The sequence below is a fragment of the Lagenorhynchus albirostris genome, chromosome 17 (genome assembly GCF_949774975.1).
Source record: "Lagenorhynchus albirostris chromosome 17, mLagAlb1.1, whole genome shotgun sequence".
In the NCBI taxonomy this organism is placed as follows: domain Eukaryota; kingdom Metazoa; phylum Chordata; class Mammalia; order Artiodactyla; family Delphinidae; genus Lagenorhynchus; species Lagenorhynchus albirostris.
In genome coordinates this window covers 75805458-75821964 of record NC_083111.1, presented here as the reverse complement: position 1 = coordinate 75821964, position 16507 = coordinate 75805458, and the positions used below count along the sequence as shown (strand labels likewise).

The following is a 16507-nucleotide window of genomic DNA, read 5'->3' as shown; positions in this document are numbered from 1 at the left end:
AAATAAAGCTGCGATGCTCTTTACAATTTTCTCTTCGTTGCACAGAAACAATGAGAGTGACCTCTTCATAAAGCTGAAAAGAATTCTCTTTACTGAGACAGGTCCCCACTGTTTAACTTGGAACCGTCAGTGACAGGTACTGAGACCCACAAACAGGAATCAAACAACTGCCTCCTGCCCAAACCAAGTCCTCTCTATTAAACGGAGTGAGCAGGAACGAACAGCAGTGTCGACCGGAAATCCATCCGCGGAGTGCTCTAACGTGGTTCAGCATAAAAAAATCAGGGGTGAAGAATGTTTCCCGATGAACAGGAGAATAAAAGGTAGCATAATTTGGTCCTGCAATGGTTTGGTGATAAGACAATCTTAGTTTTGACAAGTGAAAACTTTAAACTGACATTTGCTAACATTTCACCCAGTTTCTGATTATTTATTTCAAGACTGTCATCAAACCAAGAAGCTGGGAGCAGCTGAGCCCCATTCTCGTACCTGTCAGTTCCATCTGAATTGCTTCTGCAGGATTTCATTTCGTGCACCTCAAATGTCTATTAACCAAAGACGTGTCCTATTTCCCAAGGATAAACTAAAAAACCAACATATGGCAAAGGGGAAAAATTCTAAAAATTTCTTCATTTATGTGTACAACACTTACAATATTAATAATATGCAAGAAAACACGTTAGGCTGACCATGCCTCAACTTCATCACAAGGGGTCAAGGGAAGCCCCCTCCCTCAATAGATCAAGAATGGGCTCCCCTCACTGGCACCAGGGCCACGTCTCCCCAGGCCTTCTATCTGTCCTCTGCGTTCTACCCCGTATCAGGGGGTGAAGGAAGTCCAAACGTTCAGCGTAATTCCTGGCTTTCCTGGAGGTTCTCGATCCCATCAACCAGAGTCAAGAAATAGGCCCGGCAGTGGACGGAAACACGGGGGGTCAAGGAGCAAACGGCAGCACTGGGACCAAGTCCACGTCTCCCCAGGCCATCGACAGGCGTTCAAGAGGAGGACAGAGACTCCGGGTTCCCACATCACCCTGTCTCCACGAACGGGATTAAGAAGGAACTCCTGACACGAATCTGTCCCATATCCCTTCAACCTCTTCACGCCTCTCCAGAATTTCTAGTTTGGAGTCGCTGGAACTCATCTCATTAGCCCCTTTGCTTGTATTTGTGCAGCTCAGGGAACTCTAGACCACTAGTTACTCTTTACCTCCAGTGCTTGTAAAGTTCTGCCCACCCCCATCTGTCCTCATCTCCATCCCGACCGTGCCCTCTGGAATTCCTTCATGGCTCATCGTGGGCAAAACACCTTACATATTCTCAGCCTCCTCTTTGGACATTCTCTTACTTTCTTCCTCAATGGAAACTTGCTTCTCCTCTAATGACAGCTCTTACCTGGCAGCCCCGCTCTCTTCTTTTATGCCCCACAGCCCACATACCACTGGGAGCGCAGGAAGGGTGAGTATTCTCTTTGCGACAACGGGCGCCCTACAGACACACCACTGCCACTTCTAACCACGATGCTCCACGCCGCCGTACAAACACCCAGCTCTGAACCTCCCGACAGTATAGCTGCCCTAAGTCCTGGTGCTTTCCATATGCAGGCAGACAATCCTTCAGACAAGCTGGTCTCTCGAGTCCCTGGACCACTCTTGTCCACTGATCCTGTCTCTAGTCTCCTTTAGCCACGAACTCCCAGGTCACATCCTAGACCTTGTCATACTGATAACTTCAGTCTTCCCCCACCTCGCTCCAATTTCGTATATGCCACTCTGACTACAATTTCCTCTCTCTAGTCTCACTCCCTCCCTCAAAAGGATTATGCTGACCATGCTTTCCAATATACTGCAATCATCCCCACTACTGTTCTTAAAATTTTCATCCCTTGTCAAGGTAACCAATGAACTCCAAGTTGCTAAATTCAATGGTCAGTTCTCAGGCCTGTCATGTGACTGGTCAGTAGATGTAACACAGCTGATCACACACAGCAGACGCCACCTGAGGGACTGCATCCTGGGCTGGGGACCACCAAGTGCCAGGGTCCTAAGGAGGCACGTTCTTGGTCCATCTGGGACCAGGAAGGCAGCACAGCTGGAGCAGAGGGGATGAGGGAGAGGCAGGGGTGAGTCATGTAGGGTCACGCAGGCCACTGAAAGGCTTTGGTTTCTTTATCCTGAGTAAGATGGGAAGTTACTGGATGTTTCCACGGCTCCAGGGAGAAACGATGTTGCCACTTCCTGAGATGGGGAAGACTGAGGCAGAAAGCGCTCTGGGTGGGAAGCCATCAGAAGTCTGGCCTGGCAGAGGCCAGGTTTGACGGGCCTCCCAGACCTCCCAGAGGAGGCCACCGGGAGGCAGCTGGGAAGAGGAATGGAGAGGTCAGGGGAGAGGTGTCTGAACTGGAAACGTGAATCTGCAGTCATCACCATATAGAAGGTACTCCAAACCATGAGGCAGGATGCCATCCCTTAGGGAACACGTGCAAAGGGACAGAGAGCTCGGATCCCGGATTAAAGGTTCACTTAGTTTTGAATCTGTTCTTCCATTTGGAAGTAGTGTGATCTTGGACAGGCAGCTTAGTCTTTTTGAGTGGCTGTTGCTACAAGCGTCTGAAACGTAAAAGGTGCTCAAGAAGAGTAGTGACAGGGACGAGTGAATGAAGTGTGTGCTGCCCGGGAGGTGAGGAGTGCAGCGGCGCCTCCTGTGACAGGGCGACAGGGAGTGAGCTGTGACTCAGTGGGCTCGCACACAGCGCCCCTCGCCGCCGGCCACTTCCTCTGCACAGAATAAACGGCGGCGACTGTTCTTAACCCTGGGGTTGTAATTCAGTTTGCAAAGCCTCATTTCAGATGGAACAATTACTTTGTCAAATAAAGAGATTTTAAATGTTAATGTAGGTCTGCCAGAGAATCAGAGACACGCGGTACGGTAGATCTTCCACCTCTACCGTGAAAAACTTCTCAATCTGACCTCACTATAAAGTGCAGGAACTTCCTGGTACTTGCCTGATCAATGGGAGAAATCGGCCTTGAGAAGTCATGTGATCCATCCTCCGGGCTTCAGGCCAAACTGTCTCAACCATCTGAGAGAATGATTCCCTCGCGCTTTCAAAGACTTCAGAAATAGAGTCTGAATAACCTGTCACAGTAACACACGTGGACCGGCCTGCCAGAAAGTTCCATGTTTAACCTTAATCTCTCATGAGACACTCAGAATCCTTTTCTCGTATTCTGTTCTCCTCAGAGCTCGAGAGTACCACCTCCTGTGAGAGACCACTCAGGAAGACATCACACAGCAGTTTGAAGCACGTGCCTCGGTAGCGACTGGCAAACCTAACTTAAGGGACCTACGTCAACTACTAGCATCGGGTGGTGGGCAGATGCATGCAAGCAAGAGCTAGCTAACATAACACTAACAATAGACACTATCAAATAGTATCTATTAGATATTATCAAATGCCTAGTAGGAGCCTTGTATTGTGCGAGGTACTCCACACAAATTCTCTCACATTTAAAACAAACTTGCAATCTGGTATCATCTCTATTTCATAAATTTAGGTTAAAACCAACATTTTCCCACCATTTCAGAGAGAAAACTCTCACTTCTTACACTCTCTTGAGAAGGATGCTCTTGGCAGGAATTTATGAAGTTCAGATATCACCTTGTTTCAACATCCGTTCAGCAGGTATTTCTGGAACACCTACCACGTGCTGTGCACTGGGGCTGCAGCAGTGAACAGGATCCGGTCTTTGTGATAAAACACGTTTGGTCTAGTGTGCAAGTCAGACAACCGTAAATAGGCCAGTGGAGTACTGTGAGCCCGAGAAGCCCAGAGTTCTGAAGGAACTCGGGGGTGGGGTGCCTGAACCTGTTTTGGGGTCTAAACTGCCACCTAAGAGAAGAGCCAGACAATAAGGAAGAGAAAAGCATCCCAAACAGAACAACACTCGGTCTGCCTCGGGGACGGGAAAGCAGTGACTGGCCACAGTGCCGGGGAGTCAGGATGCGAGGCTAGTTTCTCCCACTCCCCCAGGTGACTTTCACCACTGTCGAACTTAACTACCAATCACTACACTCGCCACTGTCTAACTTAACTACCAATCACTACACTCGCCACTGTCTAACTTAACTACCAATCACTACTCTCGCTGGAATCGCTCTCTTGGTGACGTGGGTGTATACTCTGGAAACATTCACTCAGCTATGTACATGCTTCAGATAAGTGTGAATTTATGCTCTTTGCTGTATGTACATCATATTTCAGAAAAAGGAAAACAAATCTAAAAGAAGCAAGCTAACATACATGTTAAAAGGGAAGGATCACTGTGCGGTTGTTGCCTGTTTAGTGTGCACTTTCCCTTTCTTTCTTACCAAAAGACTCCTTGTAAGACTGAGGGTGAAGTGCTAGTGATAACATATCAATCCACAAAACCCCGTTTCTTGCCCATTTCTGCAGATGAGGCCACCAACGAGATAGGAGTGAGCTTCAGGAAGTGAAGCTTCCAGGAAACTCCCTAACAGAAGGCTGACCCGCCCAGGAGGTATGGCTTCCTCTTCCTCTTTCTTCCTGCCTGAACCCCAGCCTGGTGGCTGGGGCCGTGACAGCCACCCTGAGACCGAGGTGAGCCTAAGGACACAAGGCAAGGGTGAGGATAGAGAAAACAGAGGGAGAGGCCTGGGTCCTTAGTAACTACAAAGAGTTCTCCATTAGTCTGCAGCTGCTAACATTCTTGCACGAGAGACAAAACCTCTAATTCGTTTGAATTTATGGTTAATTCAGAGCTTATCCCAGTCCTAAAAGGTGGTGCAAGAATTCTGAAATGAGGGATGTTGAGTATCTGTACTTTTTTGCTGCAGAGATATCCAGTTATGCTTATTTTAACAGCACTCTGTAAGCTACTCTTTTCTAGCTGCAGCACTCTGTTGTGCTATTTCTATCAAAAGTTGCTTAGAAGATTGCAGATGGTTCTATACAATTTTAAAAAACTATGAATTTTGATTATATTCCAAGAAAAATGAAAGAGTAAAAGGAAAAGAGTTTTGTCTACACAAGTCTCTTCAGTTCACTCTGTGTCTTTTTCTTCTTCCCGCACACCTGAGGCAGGCACGCACGCAAAGAGGCTTCAGTGATACTCAGGGTGTGTGTTTCACAGCAACACATACCGAGGCTGTGATGTGATGTGCATGCAATGCTAAATTGACTCTGTATACTCATCTTCACTTTTCAGCAGGTTTCTTGTCTTATTATAGTAATTTTGGAAGACGATATAGAATTAATAGTTAAGAATCAGGCTCTGGAGTCAAGCAAACACATTGTCAGAATCTAGGCTCCAGCATGTACCTCTGTGTGTTAAGCTTGGGCAACGTCAACTCAGTTTTCTCATCTGTAAAACAGGTTTAAAAATAAATCTTTCATGAGATTGTTGTGAGGTTTAAATAAGATAATGTGTTACATACATATATTAAGCTCTTATTCACGGACAGCTGTTACCAATATTATTGAAGTAGAGGTTCTTTCTAAATGAGTAGTATTTGTCCCACAGTCTTATTTGGATGTTATACAATCTATTTCTGCTTATTTGCTAGAGTGAGGAATGTACCTTCAGTGATACAAGTCTAACAAAAATACCAACAGGAACTAATAATTTCCTTCTATTTGCACAGTTCTCTGCAATTTCATAATTTTAACTTTCAGGAAAGTAAGTGCTATTTCGTCCACTCACTTTATTAATTAAACACAAGGACCCACTGGGTTCACTGGTGGCTGGCTCCAGTCACACGCTAAGTGACCGAGCTGCGATTCAAGGTTAGACCTGCCTTTGAGTCAAGCTTCAGTATTTCCACTATAGCTGTTACTTTCAACAATGATTAAATTTCTCTGAAACACCAACATTTAGAACTAAAATTTCTTATGAAAAAACCAGAAAGGAACAGACTTATTTTTTATAACACTTTTCTGGCAAAAAGATAATTTAAAAATGTCCCAGTAACATGTATCATCACTAGACAGCCCAAGAAATTTTATTGAGAATTCTTTGCGTGAAGTATCAAAACTGCAAATTGGAACGTGACAGAACATGACTGCCACCACAGACTGCAGGGCAAGTCTTGAGAGTGGGAAGGGGGTCAGGGATGAGTCACCATTCAGAAGGAGGCTGGGAAGGCTGCTGAGAATTAATCTCTAACCAATGAAATATGTACCTACGAGTTTAACAAACATAAAAAGATTTTTGGACAGAGAACAAAATGGACATTGGGTTCACTGGCCTATTTATTAGTACTTCTCTCTGTCAGCACCCAAGTCCAACTACACGGGGTGCCAAGGCGTGTCAGCTTTCAATGCTGGATTCTTAGTCCAACGACACTGAGTGCCAAGGCGTGTCAGCTTTCAATACTGGATTCTTTGGCTCTTTGAAGAGCATTTGAAAACAGCCCATCAACACTTTATGAGCAGTTTACAGCATTTCATGGGATCATTTGTTAATGAGATTTATTTGTGGCATCTTGAATTTGTTTTTTCAGTCAACTTCTCCACCTGCTATATTGAGGTATCCTTTCTGGGAGATTTCCGATCGATCGGTTAGCTCGATTTTAATAGTTAGATTTCAAAGCCATTGTCTATTACTCTTTAAGGATATTTGACTGTGATCTACACTATTTATGTATGTGAAATACATATATGAGTGTGGAAGGAACCCATGTGACTTTGCAGGGGACGGTCAGCACCCTTGTTTCAGTGTTTCTGGAGACCCCAGTAGCACACTAACTTGCATCAGTTTGCATATCAAATTATTCAGTCTCACTCTTCAAATAAGTAGAATTAAAACAATTTAAACTATACTACCTATAGCAACTGTATTTAAATTCCAATTCAACACTAGCAAATTCAGATAGGAACATCTACTTTGTTTTAAAATTACTGATGTGAAGTAAAATTCTACCTCCCCATATTTATTCAACAAATATTTATTAAGCTTTTTCTATGTTTCAAGCCCTGGGATAGGAACCGAGGGTTATGACAGTAAAGAAATTTAAAGAAGACAGACATTGATCAGAGAATTACTTCAATATAAAATTGCAGTTATGAAGGGAAGTTGCTTGGTATTATGACAGCACAGAATCATAACACATTTGGGGGAAAAAATCATTCTGGCTACAGTATGAAGAAATGATAGGAAACGGCTCCAAGTGGAGACGGGGCAGGCTGCAAGCAGACTACTGGCGCTCCATGAGTTAAGGGGGCGTTGGGTGGGGCCCCATGGTGGTGGAGGGTATGGAGAGCACCCTGGTCTGTAAGGACAAACTGGCTTAGGAAACTCTTGAGCCTGGTATCAGGCTCACCCTCCTCAGACAACCCAGACTGAGGCTATGGCCTGCGCAGGGACTAACTAGTACCAGCACATACCAAGTCAGTTCCCTTCATAGGACCGTTCCATGTTTTGTTCCCTTCTCTTCCTCCTGTTTCGCCTACTAAAACGTTCATGTACTATTAGCGACAGTTACGTGGGTAACTACGAAACGATAACTCACTCACACTGAAAGCCTTGTAGGAAGTATGTTTTAAAAGTTTTCTTATGGTTTCATCTATGTTACTGCAGCGAGCACGACTTTATTCATTTTTATTGCTGAGTAGCATTCCCTCACATGAATACATCACAGTTCATTCCCCTGTGGAAGGGCATCTGGGCTGTTTCCAGCTTTGGGCGGTTACACATAAAGCTACGCTGAACACTGTTACATACAGCTTTTCCTGGATTCACAGTTTCATTTCTCCAGGATAAAATCATTAGGAGTGGAATTACTGGTTTACAGGGTAGATATATGTTTAACTTTTTTAGAGAAACTGCCAAGTTTTCCACAGTTGTGGCATTTCACACACGTATGAGAGTTCTAGTTGCCCTGTAACTATGCCAACATTTGGTGCTGTCGACAATTTTGTTTCAGCCATTCTAGTGGGAGGGCAGCGTGTCCTGATGAGGTTTCAACTTGTATTTGCGCTTCCTTGGTGACCAGTAATTTTGAGCACTTCCGCATATGCTTCTTGGCCGTTTGAATATATACACTTTTATGCGTTTCTTATTGAGCTGTACAGTTTCTTTATATAGTTTACATGAAGATCATTTGTCAGATATGTGTGTCTGTGTCTGTTGCAAATATATTTTCCCTGGCTGTGGCTTATCTACGTATTTTTTCATGATGTCCTCTGATTACACGATGTTTTAACTTTTTTTTTTTTGAGATGTTTTAACTTTTGATGAAGTTAAATTTGTAAATTTTTTTCTTCTGTGATTTGTGTCTTTTTCAATATGTTCTTCTTGGAGCTTTATAAATTTAACTTTTAACCTGAAGTCATGAACCACCTAAATCGTGTGAGGGTGGTGCGTGTATCTGGCGGGGGGCAATCAAAGCTAACCTCACCTACACGTACATCTAATTGTTACAGCATTACTTATTGAAGAGACAATTCTTCACCCACTGAACTGCTCTGGAGCCCTTGAAAGCAATTAAGTGTGAGTCCATTTGTGGATATTCATTGACCTGTGACCTATCCTTTCATAGTACCACAGCGTGTTGATTCCTGTGGTTTTATAAATCTGGAAGTCAGTATAGTATTCCAAATTTGTTCTTCGTCATCAAGGTTGTTTTGGCTATTCCAGGTCCTCTGAAGTTCCACATATTTTAGAACCATCTTGTCATTTTGCACCAAAAAAAAAAGCGAGGGAGAGAGTGGGTGGGGTGGGGGGGGAGGGGGAGAGGGAGAGCGGGGGGGGGGGGAGAGAGAGAGAGAGAGAGAGAGAGAGAGAGAGAGAGAGAGAAGCCTGCATGGGTCTTGATTAGAATTGTACTGAATTTACAGATAATTTGATATCTTTATGAATATTGAGTCTTCCAATTCAAAAACATGGGGTATTCTCCATTTAGTTTGGTCTTCACTACTTTCTATGAGCAACTTTCTTTTTTTTTTAAATTATTTATTTTTGGCCGTGTTGGGTCTTTGTTGCTGCACGTGGGCTTTCTCTAGCTGTGGCGAGTGGGGGCTACTCTTCGTTGCGGTGTGCAGGCTTCTCACTGCGGTGGCTTCTCTTGTTGTGGAGCACAGGCTCTAGGCACGTGGGCTTCGGTAGTTGTGGCTTGCACGCCGTAGAGCACAGGTTCAGTAGTTGTGGCTTGTGGGCTGTAGAGTGGAGGCTCAGTAGTTGTGGCACACGGGCTTAGCTGCTCCGCGGCATGTGGGATCTTCCCGGACCAGGGCTCGAACCCGTGCCCCCTGTGCTGGCAGGCGGATTCTTAACCACTGCGTCACCAGGGAAGCCCGCAATGTTTTATTAATAGTTGTCAGTATAGAGGTCTTGAACATTTTGGTTAAAATTATCCTTAAGAATCCTTGTGCACCACTGGTGGGAATTTAAAATGGTAGAACGACTTCGAAAACCAGTTTGGGCAGTTTCTTAAAAAGTTAAACATACAATTAATATTTGACTGAGCCATTCCACTCCTAAATATCTATCTAAGGGAAGCTAAAACAAGTCCACATGAAGATCTGCACATAAATGTTCAAAGCAGCACTATTCACAATAGCCAAGCAGTGAAAAAAAACCCCAGTATCCATCACCTAGTTAATGTATAAACAGAACGTGGTAGACCCATAAATGGAAAACCATTCGGTAATAAGGAGGAATGAGATACTGATGAAAGCTATAATGTGGATGAACCTCAAAAACATAATGCTAAGTGAAAATACCTGATGTAAAAGATCTTATATTTTGATTACATTTATATTTCTTTCTCCTTTGGTTGCTCTCAATCTCTTCTCTTTGTTTTATAGCAATTGGTATATGTTATACCTTCATGTGTTTTTATTCATATTTATCCTGCTTAGGGTTCTCTGCACTTCGCGGATCTGTGTGGTGGTGTTTTTTGTTAATTTTAGAAATGTCTGTCGTTATTTCTTCTACCCTGCACTTTCTCTCTTCTCATTCTGCAATTCCAATAACATGTTAAACTGTTTCACCTCACCCTTGCAGATCTCATGTGCAATTTTCCTTTTACTCTTCATTTTCTTTTTCTCTTTGCATGTTTGGATACTTTTTATTAATTTGTCTTCGAGTTCTCTTACTATTTCCTTTATGGTGTACAATCTGTTAATAAGCCCACTGAAATAATTATTCACCTCTGACACTGTAATTTTTCAATTCTAGCATTTCCACTTGGTTCCTTTTTAAGAGTTCTCTTGGCTAGATTCTGATTTGTTCGCTCATGCCGTCCACCTTTCGCACAATATCCTTTAGCATACTGAACATACCAATTTTAAGACCCTGTCTGACAATTCTAATATCTGGGTTGTTTCTCTTGACTGACTATTTTTTCTCTTGACTCTGGGTCATATTTTCTAACTGCATAATTTTTATTCATAATTGAATGCTGGCTGTTCATGAAAAAGAAGAGAGAGAGAGAGAGTTAGATAAATAAGATTTACATCTGTAAAGGACATCTCTCTTCTTCTGTCAGGCTGTTGGTTGCCTATTAATTTTCTATTTCTGCTGTCACAGATGACCACAAACGTAGCAACTTAAGCAGCACATACTTCATAATGCTGCAGTTCTATAGGACAGAGGTTGCACACAGGTCCTCCTGGGTTAAATCAAGGTATTGGCGGGCCCACATTCCCTTCTGGAGGCTATAGGGGAGAATGTGTTTTCTTACCCATCTTGGCTTCTGAAGGTGGCCCACAGTCTTTGACTTATGGCCCTCATCCTTCATCATCAAAGTCAGCAACACTGCATCTTTCTGTACCTTTCTTCCATAGCCACCTCTTCCTCTGACACTTCTGCCTTCCTCCCACCTCCATTTTTAAAGACCCTCGTGATTACCATGGGCCCGCTCAAAAAAGAACCTGGAGGTTCTTAACTTAATCATACCTGCAAGTCCCTTCTGCCATGTAAGAGACCATATCCACGGGTTTGGAAGATTAGTCTATGGATATTTTTGAGAGCCATTATTCTGCCTACCAAAGTTGCCACAGGCCAAGATATCAGCATGTACAGGCCACAGTCTTCTGTAACTTCACAGTTTTAGGTTTGCAAGCTCCTTTAATCATACTGGGATTAACTTTAGATAGGAAAAAGTTATTACAACACATTCCTGAAATGCTAAAACATTTTCTTCCAAATTGTTCAAAAATACCTTACTCCAAAGGGAAATCTCAAGTTTTCTGTTAGGAGAAGTTGAAATTACAAATTCAAATGGAAGAAAATGATAACTTCAAGGATTTCAGAATACACGAGACACACGCCCATCTGAGGGCTTTTGCACAGACCACTGCTCCCACAGATATACCCTTAGGCAAACTCTTTCACCTCCTGCAAGTCTTAAATCATCCTCTCAGAAGGCTGAACACGCCTGCCATATTCAAACATGACCACCACTAGAACGTAAGCTCTACAGGGGCACATTCTTTATCCGTTTTTGTTCACTGGTACTTATCAAGCACCTAGGATGGTTGCTGGCACACAGTAGGTACTCAATAGTTTCCAGAATGAACGAATGGAAGACATGTCAATGACTTATTTATTGGGGAAACAAATATTTACTTAGCGATTATCTGCTAGGCACTCTGAAAAGTGCTTTATATATAATATCTCATTTGCATAGTACTTACTAGTCAAGAAGAGTAGTTCTCAACCTTGGTTGCTCATAAAAATTGACTGTAGAGTTTAAAAATTTTCAGATAGCTGTGCTATACAAAGACTCAGATTAAAAACAATAAACAGGAGACTGGCTTGGGCACCTACTTTTTTTTTTTTTTTTTAGGCTGTATAAGTGACGCTTCCATACAGCCCAAGTTGAAGGAGGGCTACCTGCATTTTCACATTAGATGTTCAATGGTATCAGACTTCTTTCTAGAACAGATGCAGGATTCTTGAATGTTATCAATTTAAGTGAAAAACACAGACAGGTCACTTCTCTGATTGGCACTACACTAGGTACTGGGGATAAAAGGATAAATACAAGCGGGTTTCTGCCACTGAGGGCCTCTCTGTATGAAAAGGAGAGAGAGGTTCTCCAGTCCAGCAGGTACTAGTGGCCAGCAGAGGCAAGCATACAGTATTGTGGAAACACAGAAGCCTGGCTGAGTACTTAGTAAACATGGGAGGGGATGGGAGGGGCAGAGAGAGCATCAAGGAAGCTTGTGGGATGAGGTTAACGGCCGAGTCAAGGAACCTCTGCTCTGCTGCAAGCAATCTAGCAAGCACTAAAATGGAAAGAAAAGCAAATTATCCTGTTTGCACCATTGTGGCAAAGTCTAAAAAACACTGCATGTAATCTTTATAGAAATGTGCCGAACAACTGCAATGTCTTTAAAAGGTGTAAGCGAAGAAAATGATTGAAGGAGCCAGGAAGAATCTGACGAAATTAAATTTACTCTCATAGCTATGCCTTGAGATCTACTTTGTGTGTAACTGAGCACATTATAAATGAGTCATGACTGAACAATTCAATGTAAGGTTAGATTGTATGAGTGGGTGACTTGACATGAGGTTAGGGAAAGATCAGGGCCAGATCAACAGAGGCCCTGCTAATGGGATGGCTTCTAATAGAAGGGAGAGTCCTGTTATTAATCCTTAAATCTGTACTGTTTAAAAATTAATTGCTAGCACTAACCATTTGTTATACTTGGTAGGATCACAAACTGCAAAGGCTGAACACCAACCACCCTCCCCTTCAGAAATCCCCTTGTTTTTCAATTTGCCATATATGCTTTCCATCCCTCTGTAATCACGTTTTCCTTGATCATAAATGTCAAATAATCCAAGGGGCAATCACTGTCCTGGAGAACCACAAATAGACACCCACCCCCCCGCCCAGAGTTGTATAACACGTGGAATGTAACACACTATCTTTCCAAAATTCAAAAATTTTACGTCTAAGACACTTATAGCCCCAAGGCTTTTAGATAATATATTATAGAATTTTAATGATAGCTAATGATAGCGTATACAAAGTGCCAGGTGCTTTCCACATATTGAATATTAACTCATTTAACACGACAACAACCTAACAGGTGGTTACTATTCTCATCATCCCCATTTTACAGATGAACAACCTGAAGCACAGGTAGAGTAACTTGACCGCAGCTGCGCGTTAGCAAGTGGCAGAGCTGTGATGCAAACCCAGGTCTTCCCGCCCATTTAACCAAGTCTGGATTCAGCCTTAATTGAGGTGCTGTTTTATCTACATTACTTTGGCCAAGATGATACGCATAGGTTGTTGTTTTTCCCCCATATCTAAAGAGCCATATTACTTTCCCTGAACTTTGCCAGAAACTGCTTATTCTTTTTAAAGAGGTCTTAAATATGTTTACACTGTCAAACACTCGTTATATACTAAGTTCAGACACTTATTGTGCAAATATTGGGTCAAAGGTTACAAACACTTTCAAGGGTCTTGATGGACACTTGTAAATTACTTTCCAAAAGAACACATCCCTTCATGATGTCAAATAAAAGGGAAAAACACCGTCCACATCATGTGCGAATTATTTCCGCTTCTGGAGTTGTGAGTCCAGTAAATGAGGTTTGACTAGATTCTGAGAAATTCAAGCACACTGACGTTCTCTACTATAAATCATTCTTCACAAGTTACTTCAAGCTTTGACCTCAAGTCTGTGCTTCCGAACATCTTAGAACTCTAAACAATCTAAATTAAAATGAAGCCTTTAATACGTTTTTATTTCACAAATGGGGAATCAAAGTGGCACGTATAATTTTATGCAGGTTGTTTCTTTGTTGAGATTTTATTGACTGCAGTCTTCCTCAGGAAAAGACTGTACAAGTTGCTAGATGGGAGAACTAAACTGATAAGAACAGGTTACACAGAGAGGCAGTACCGCAGAGGGCTTAGACTGCCCGCGTTCAATGCCAGCCCCAGCATTTACTCTCCAGTAACCTTAGGGAAATTCCATAATCTTTGTGCCTCAATTTCCTCATCTATAACGTGGGATGATAATAATAGTAACCTACTCATAAGGAAGGCTGTAAAATGCTTAGAACAGCGTGCCGCACCCAGTACGTTATCTTTCCAAGTTTACTGAACTTCCACTATGTACATTACATCTGCTATCTCATTTAATCACAATCTCACAAGTCAAATATTCTTGCCGTCATTTTACAGATGAGAAATGAAGACTCGAAGAAGTAACCCGGCCAAAATAATACGGGTGAGAAAGCGACGCAGCTGGGATTCAAATCCAGGTTTGTGTGGTTTCACAGCCCACAAGCCTTTTTAACTAAATCACGTGACTAACTGTAAGCGTCAAGAATTATACAAAAGTTCTATCATTTTCTTTCACTAGAAAGAGGGCAGAATTCGTCAGGAAAATTATTCTAGAACTAATAAAAATGCGTTTCAAGAATGCATGAAACACGGGGAAAGAAAACACGGGAGATTCACCAAGCAGATCCTTATCTAACAGAACTTAAAATTCTATAGTGAAGATTTTAAACTTGTGGTGTGATAACCAACAATCGCACTTTTTAGGAAGCCTGCCACACAATCTACACTTTGGCGAGGAGCCTCGCTTCCGGGAATGCTTACTCTACTCCCCGCAGCATCTGTCACCGCCATGAGTGGGTGATCATGAGCACCACTGTCGTCTTCTTGATGCTATTAAGCAGATGGCAGCGCTAAGTCCAAACGATGTAGTACATCTCCCCGGTGGACTCTGTTTTCACATACTACCATCATTCCACAGTCCTCAGTGATCAATCTCACGTATTCTCAAGAACATGAACGAGTGAACTGACAGTGGCAATTGATTTACTGCCATTAGCACGCCTTGGCCCTGCTGCTGTTTCATCCACTTGCGGAGATCATGTCGGAAGATTCCACGTGGCCAATTCAGGCGTTCTGGTATTCTCTGTATTTGTAGGGACCCCCCACCCCCACCCCCCATCTTAGTTGCCTTCAGGTTAAGCAAAAGAACTTGATCTTAAAGAGAATTGGATATGAGGCCTGACTGCTACTTATTAGCGATGTGACTTTGGTCAAGCTCAAACTCTCTGAGCATTAGTTTCCTTATTTGTAAAACTAAAAACTGATAATCTTGCAGAGTTAAATAAAATGATAGGCATGAGAGCATTTAATACAGTAACTAACACTTGATAAGCACTCGATAGATATCTCATTCCTTCAAAATTTGTTAATGAATCTTGAAAACAGAAAAGTGCTGAGGGCGGTGTTTGCCCAACTTCAGCCCTTCATGGGCCACTTCTGGGACTTTTCCCATCCATGTCCAGCACTCGTCCTGTTAGTGACTTCATATTACTCCCTAGACTGATTTTATTTTAACTTAAACCTACTGTAATTTATTTATAGCAATACTATTCATAAAATCATGTGCTTGATATGGTAATCGTACTTTTCCAGAAACTTTAAAATCTAATTGTTAAAACTGTAAAAAAAAAAAAAGGCGGCCATGTACCACCTGAAAGCATGTTGTGAGGCCTCAGTGACAGGTGTACGACTCTTTGAGAAGCACGACAACAGGAGAAACAAAATGGACTGAGATGAGTAATGTCACTAAGTGCGTAACTCAGACCACTTACTAAACCTCTCTCTGTGTCTCAGTTTTCTCAAGAAAAAAATGGGGATGAGAACATCCACCTTTTAAAGTTAAAATTAAGACCAGAGGGGATAATACATGCTCGTGTGCACGTGCGCTCACACATACACACAGAGACATGTGCACACACACACACTTATCTAGATACAACCAATGCTGCAGTAGATGTGGTCAATGCACAGTAATTATTATTAACAGCAATACTTATACATGTTAAAACTTTGGCCCTTGGGCTTTTCCCTCCCTTTTCCCTTTTAGGTTGTAGCTTCGTTTTCACTATAGCCATCTCCTCGTTTTTTCTTAGCATATGGTCCTTGACTGAGAATTTAGATATTTACAGTTTTACAGTATAATCTGGGTTGGTGTCTCTGTTATTTGGTCAATGTCTATATAATACTGTGTTAGAAGTATCTGTCTGTCAATAGCGATACGGCTTAGTTTGTGCTAAGAGACTCCTTCAGTACTTGTGCTGCAAGTAGCCAAAAACCCAGGCTAGGTAAAAGTATATTTCACAAAAATATTGCAAGGCATGGTTAATCCAGGCCAGACCATTACTGCTTTTAAAAATCCAAAACAGCCAACCCTGATACAACACAGCAATATCTTCCAAAAGACAGTTTTACTGATGTTTAAATGTTACATCCTAAACTAAACACCAGGTCATCATTTCCAAAGTGAAAATTCCAAACTATATTCAGACCTCTACAAGTCAGCTTTTGAGAAGACATTACTGCACATACAGTGCTAAGGCTGCCAACAGAAGCAACAGCAAACTAGACAGCTGGGCATACGGCAACACTAATTTCTGTCTCATTGCCTTCCTTGGAACTGGCATCTGAAAACACACCAAGAGTACTCGTAGCTTCTGACAGCTTCCATTACTCT

General features: G+C 42.4%; 1 protein-coding gene across 17 annotated transcripts in view; it reads right to left on the bottom strand.

Moving 5' to 3' along the window:
• Positions 1-16507, bottom strand: part of KHDRBS3 (KH RNA binding domain containing, signal transduction associated 3) — a 201825-nt gene that overhangs the window by 40724 nt on the left and 144594 nt on the right. The window contains exon 8 of one of the 17 annotated variants that reach the window (XM_060127368.1): positions 5366-5384. The exons of the other annotated variants lie outside the window; for them this stretch is intronic. Within the exon in view, the coding sequence (XP_059983351.1) occupies positions 5381-5384 (4 nt within the window). The 3' untranslated portion in view covers positions 5366-5380. Of the gene's footprint in view, positions 1-5365; positions 5385-16507 lie in introns of those variants that run through there. 17 annotated transcript variants of the gene reach the window in all.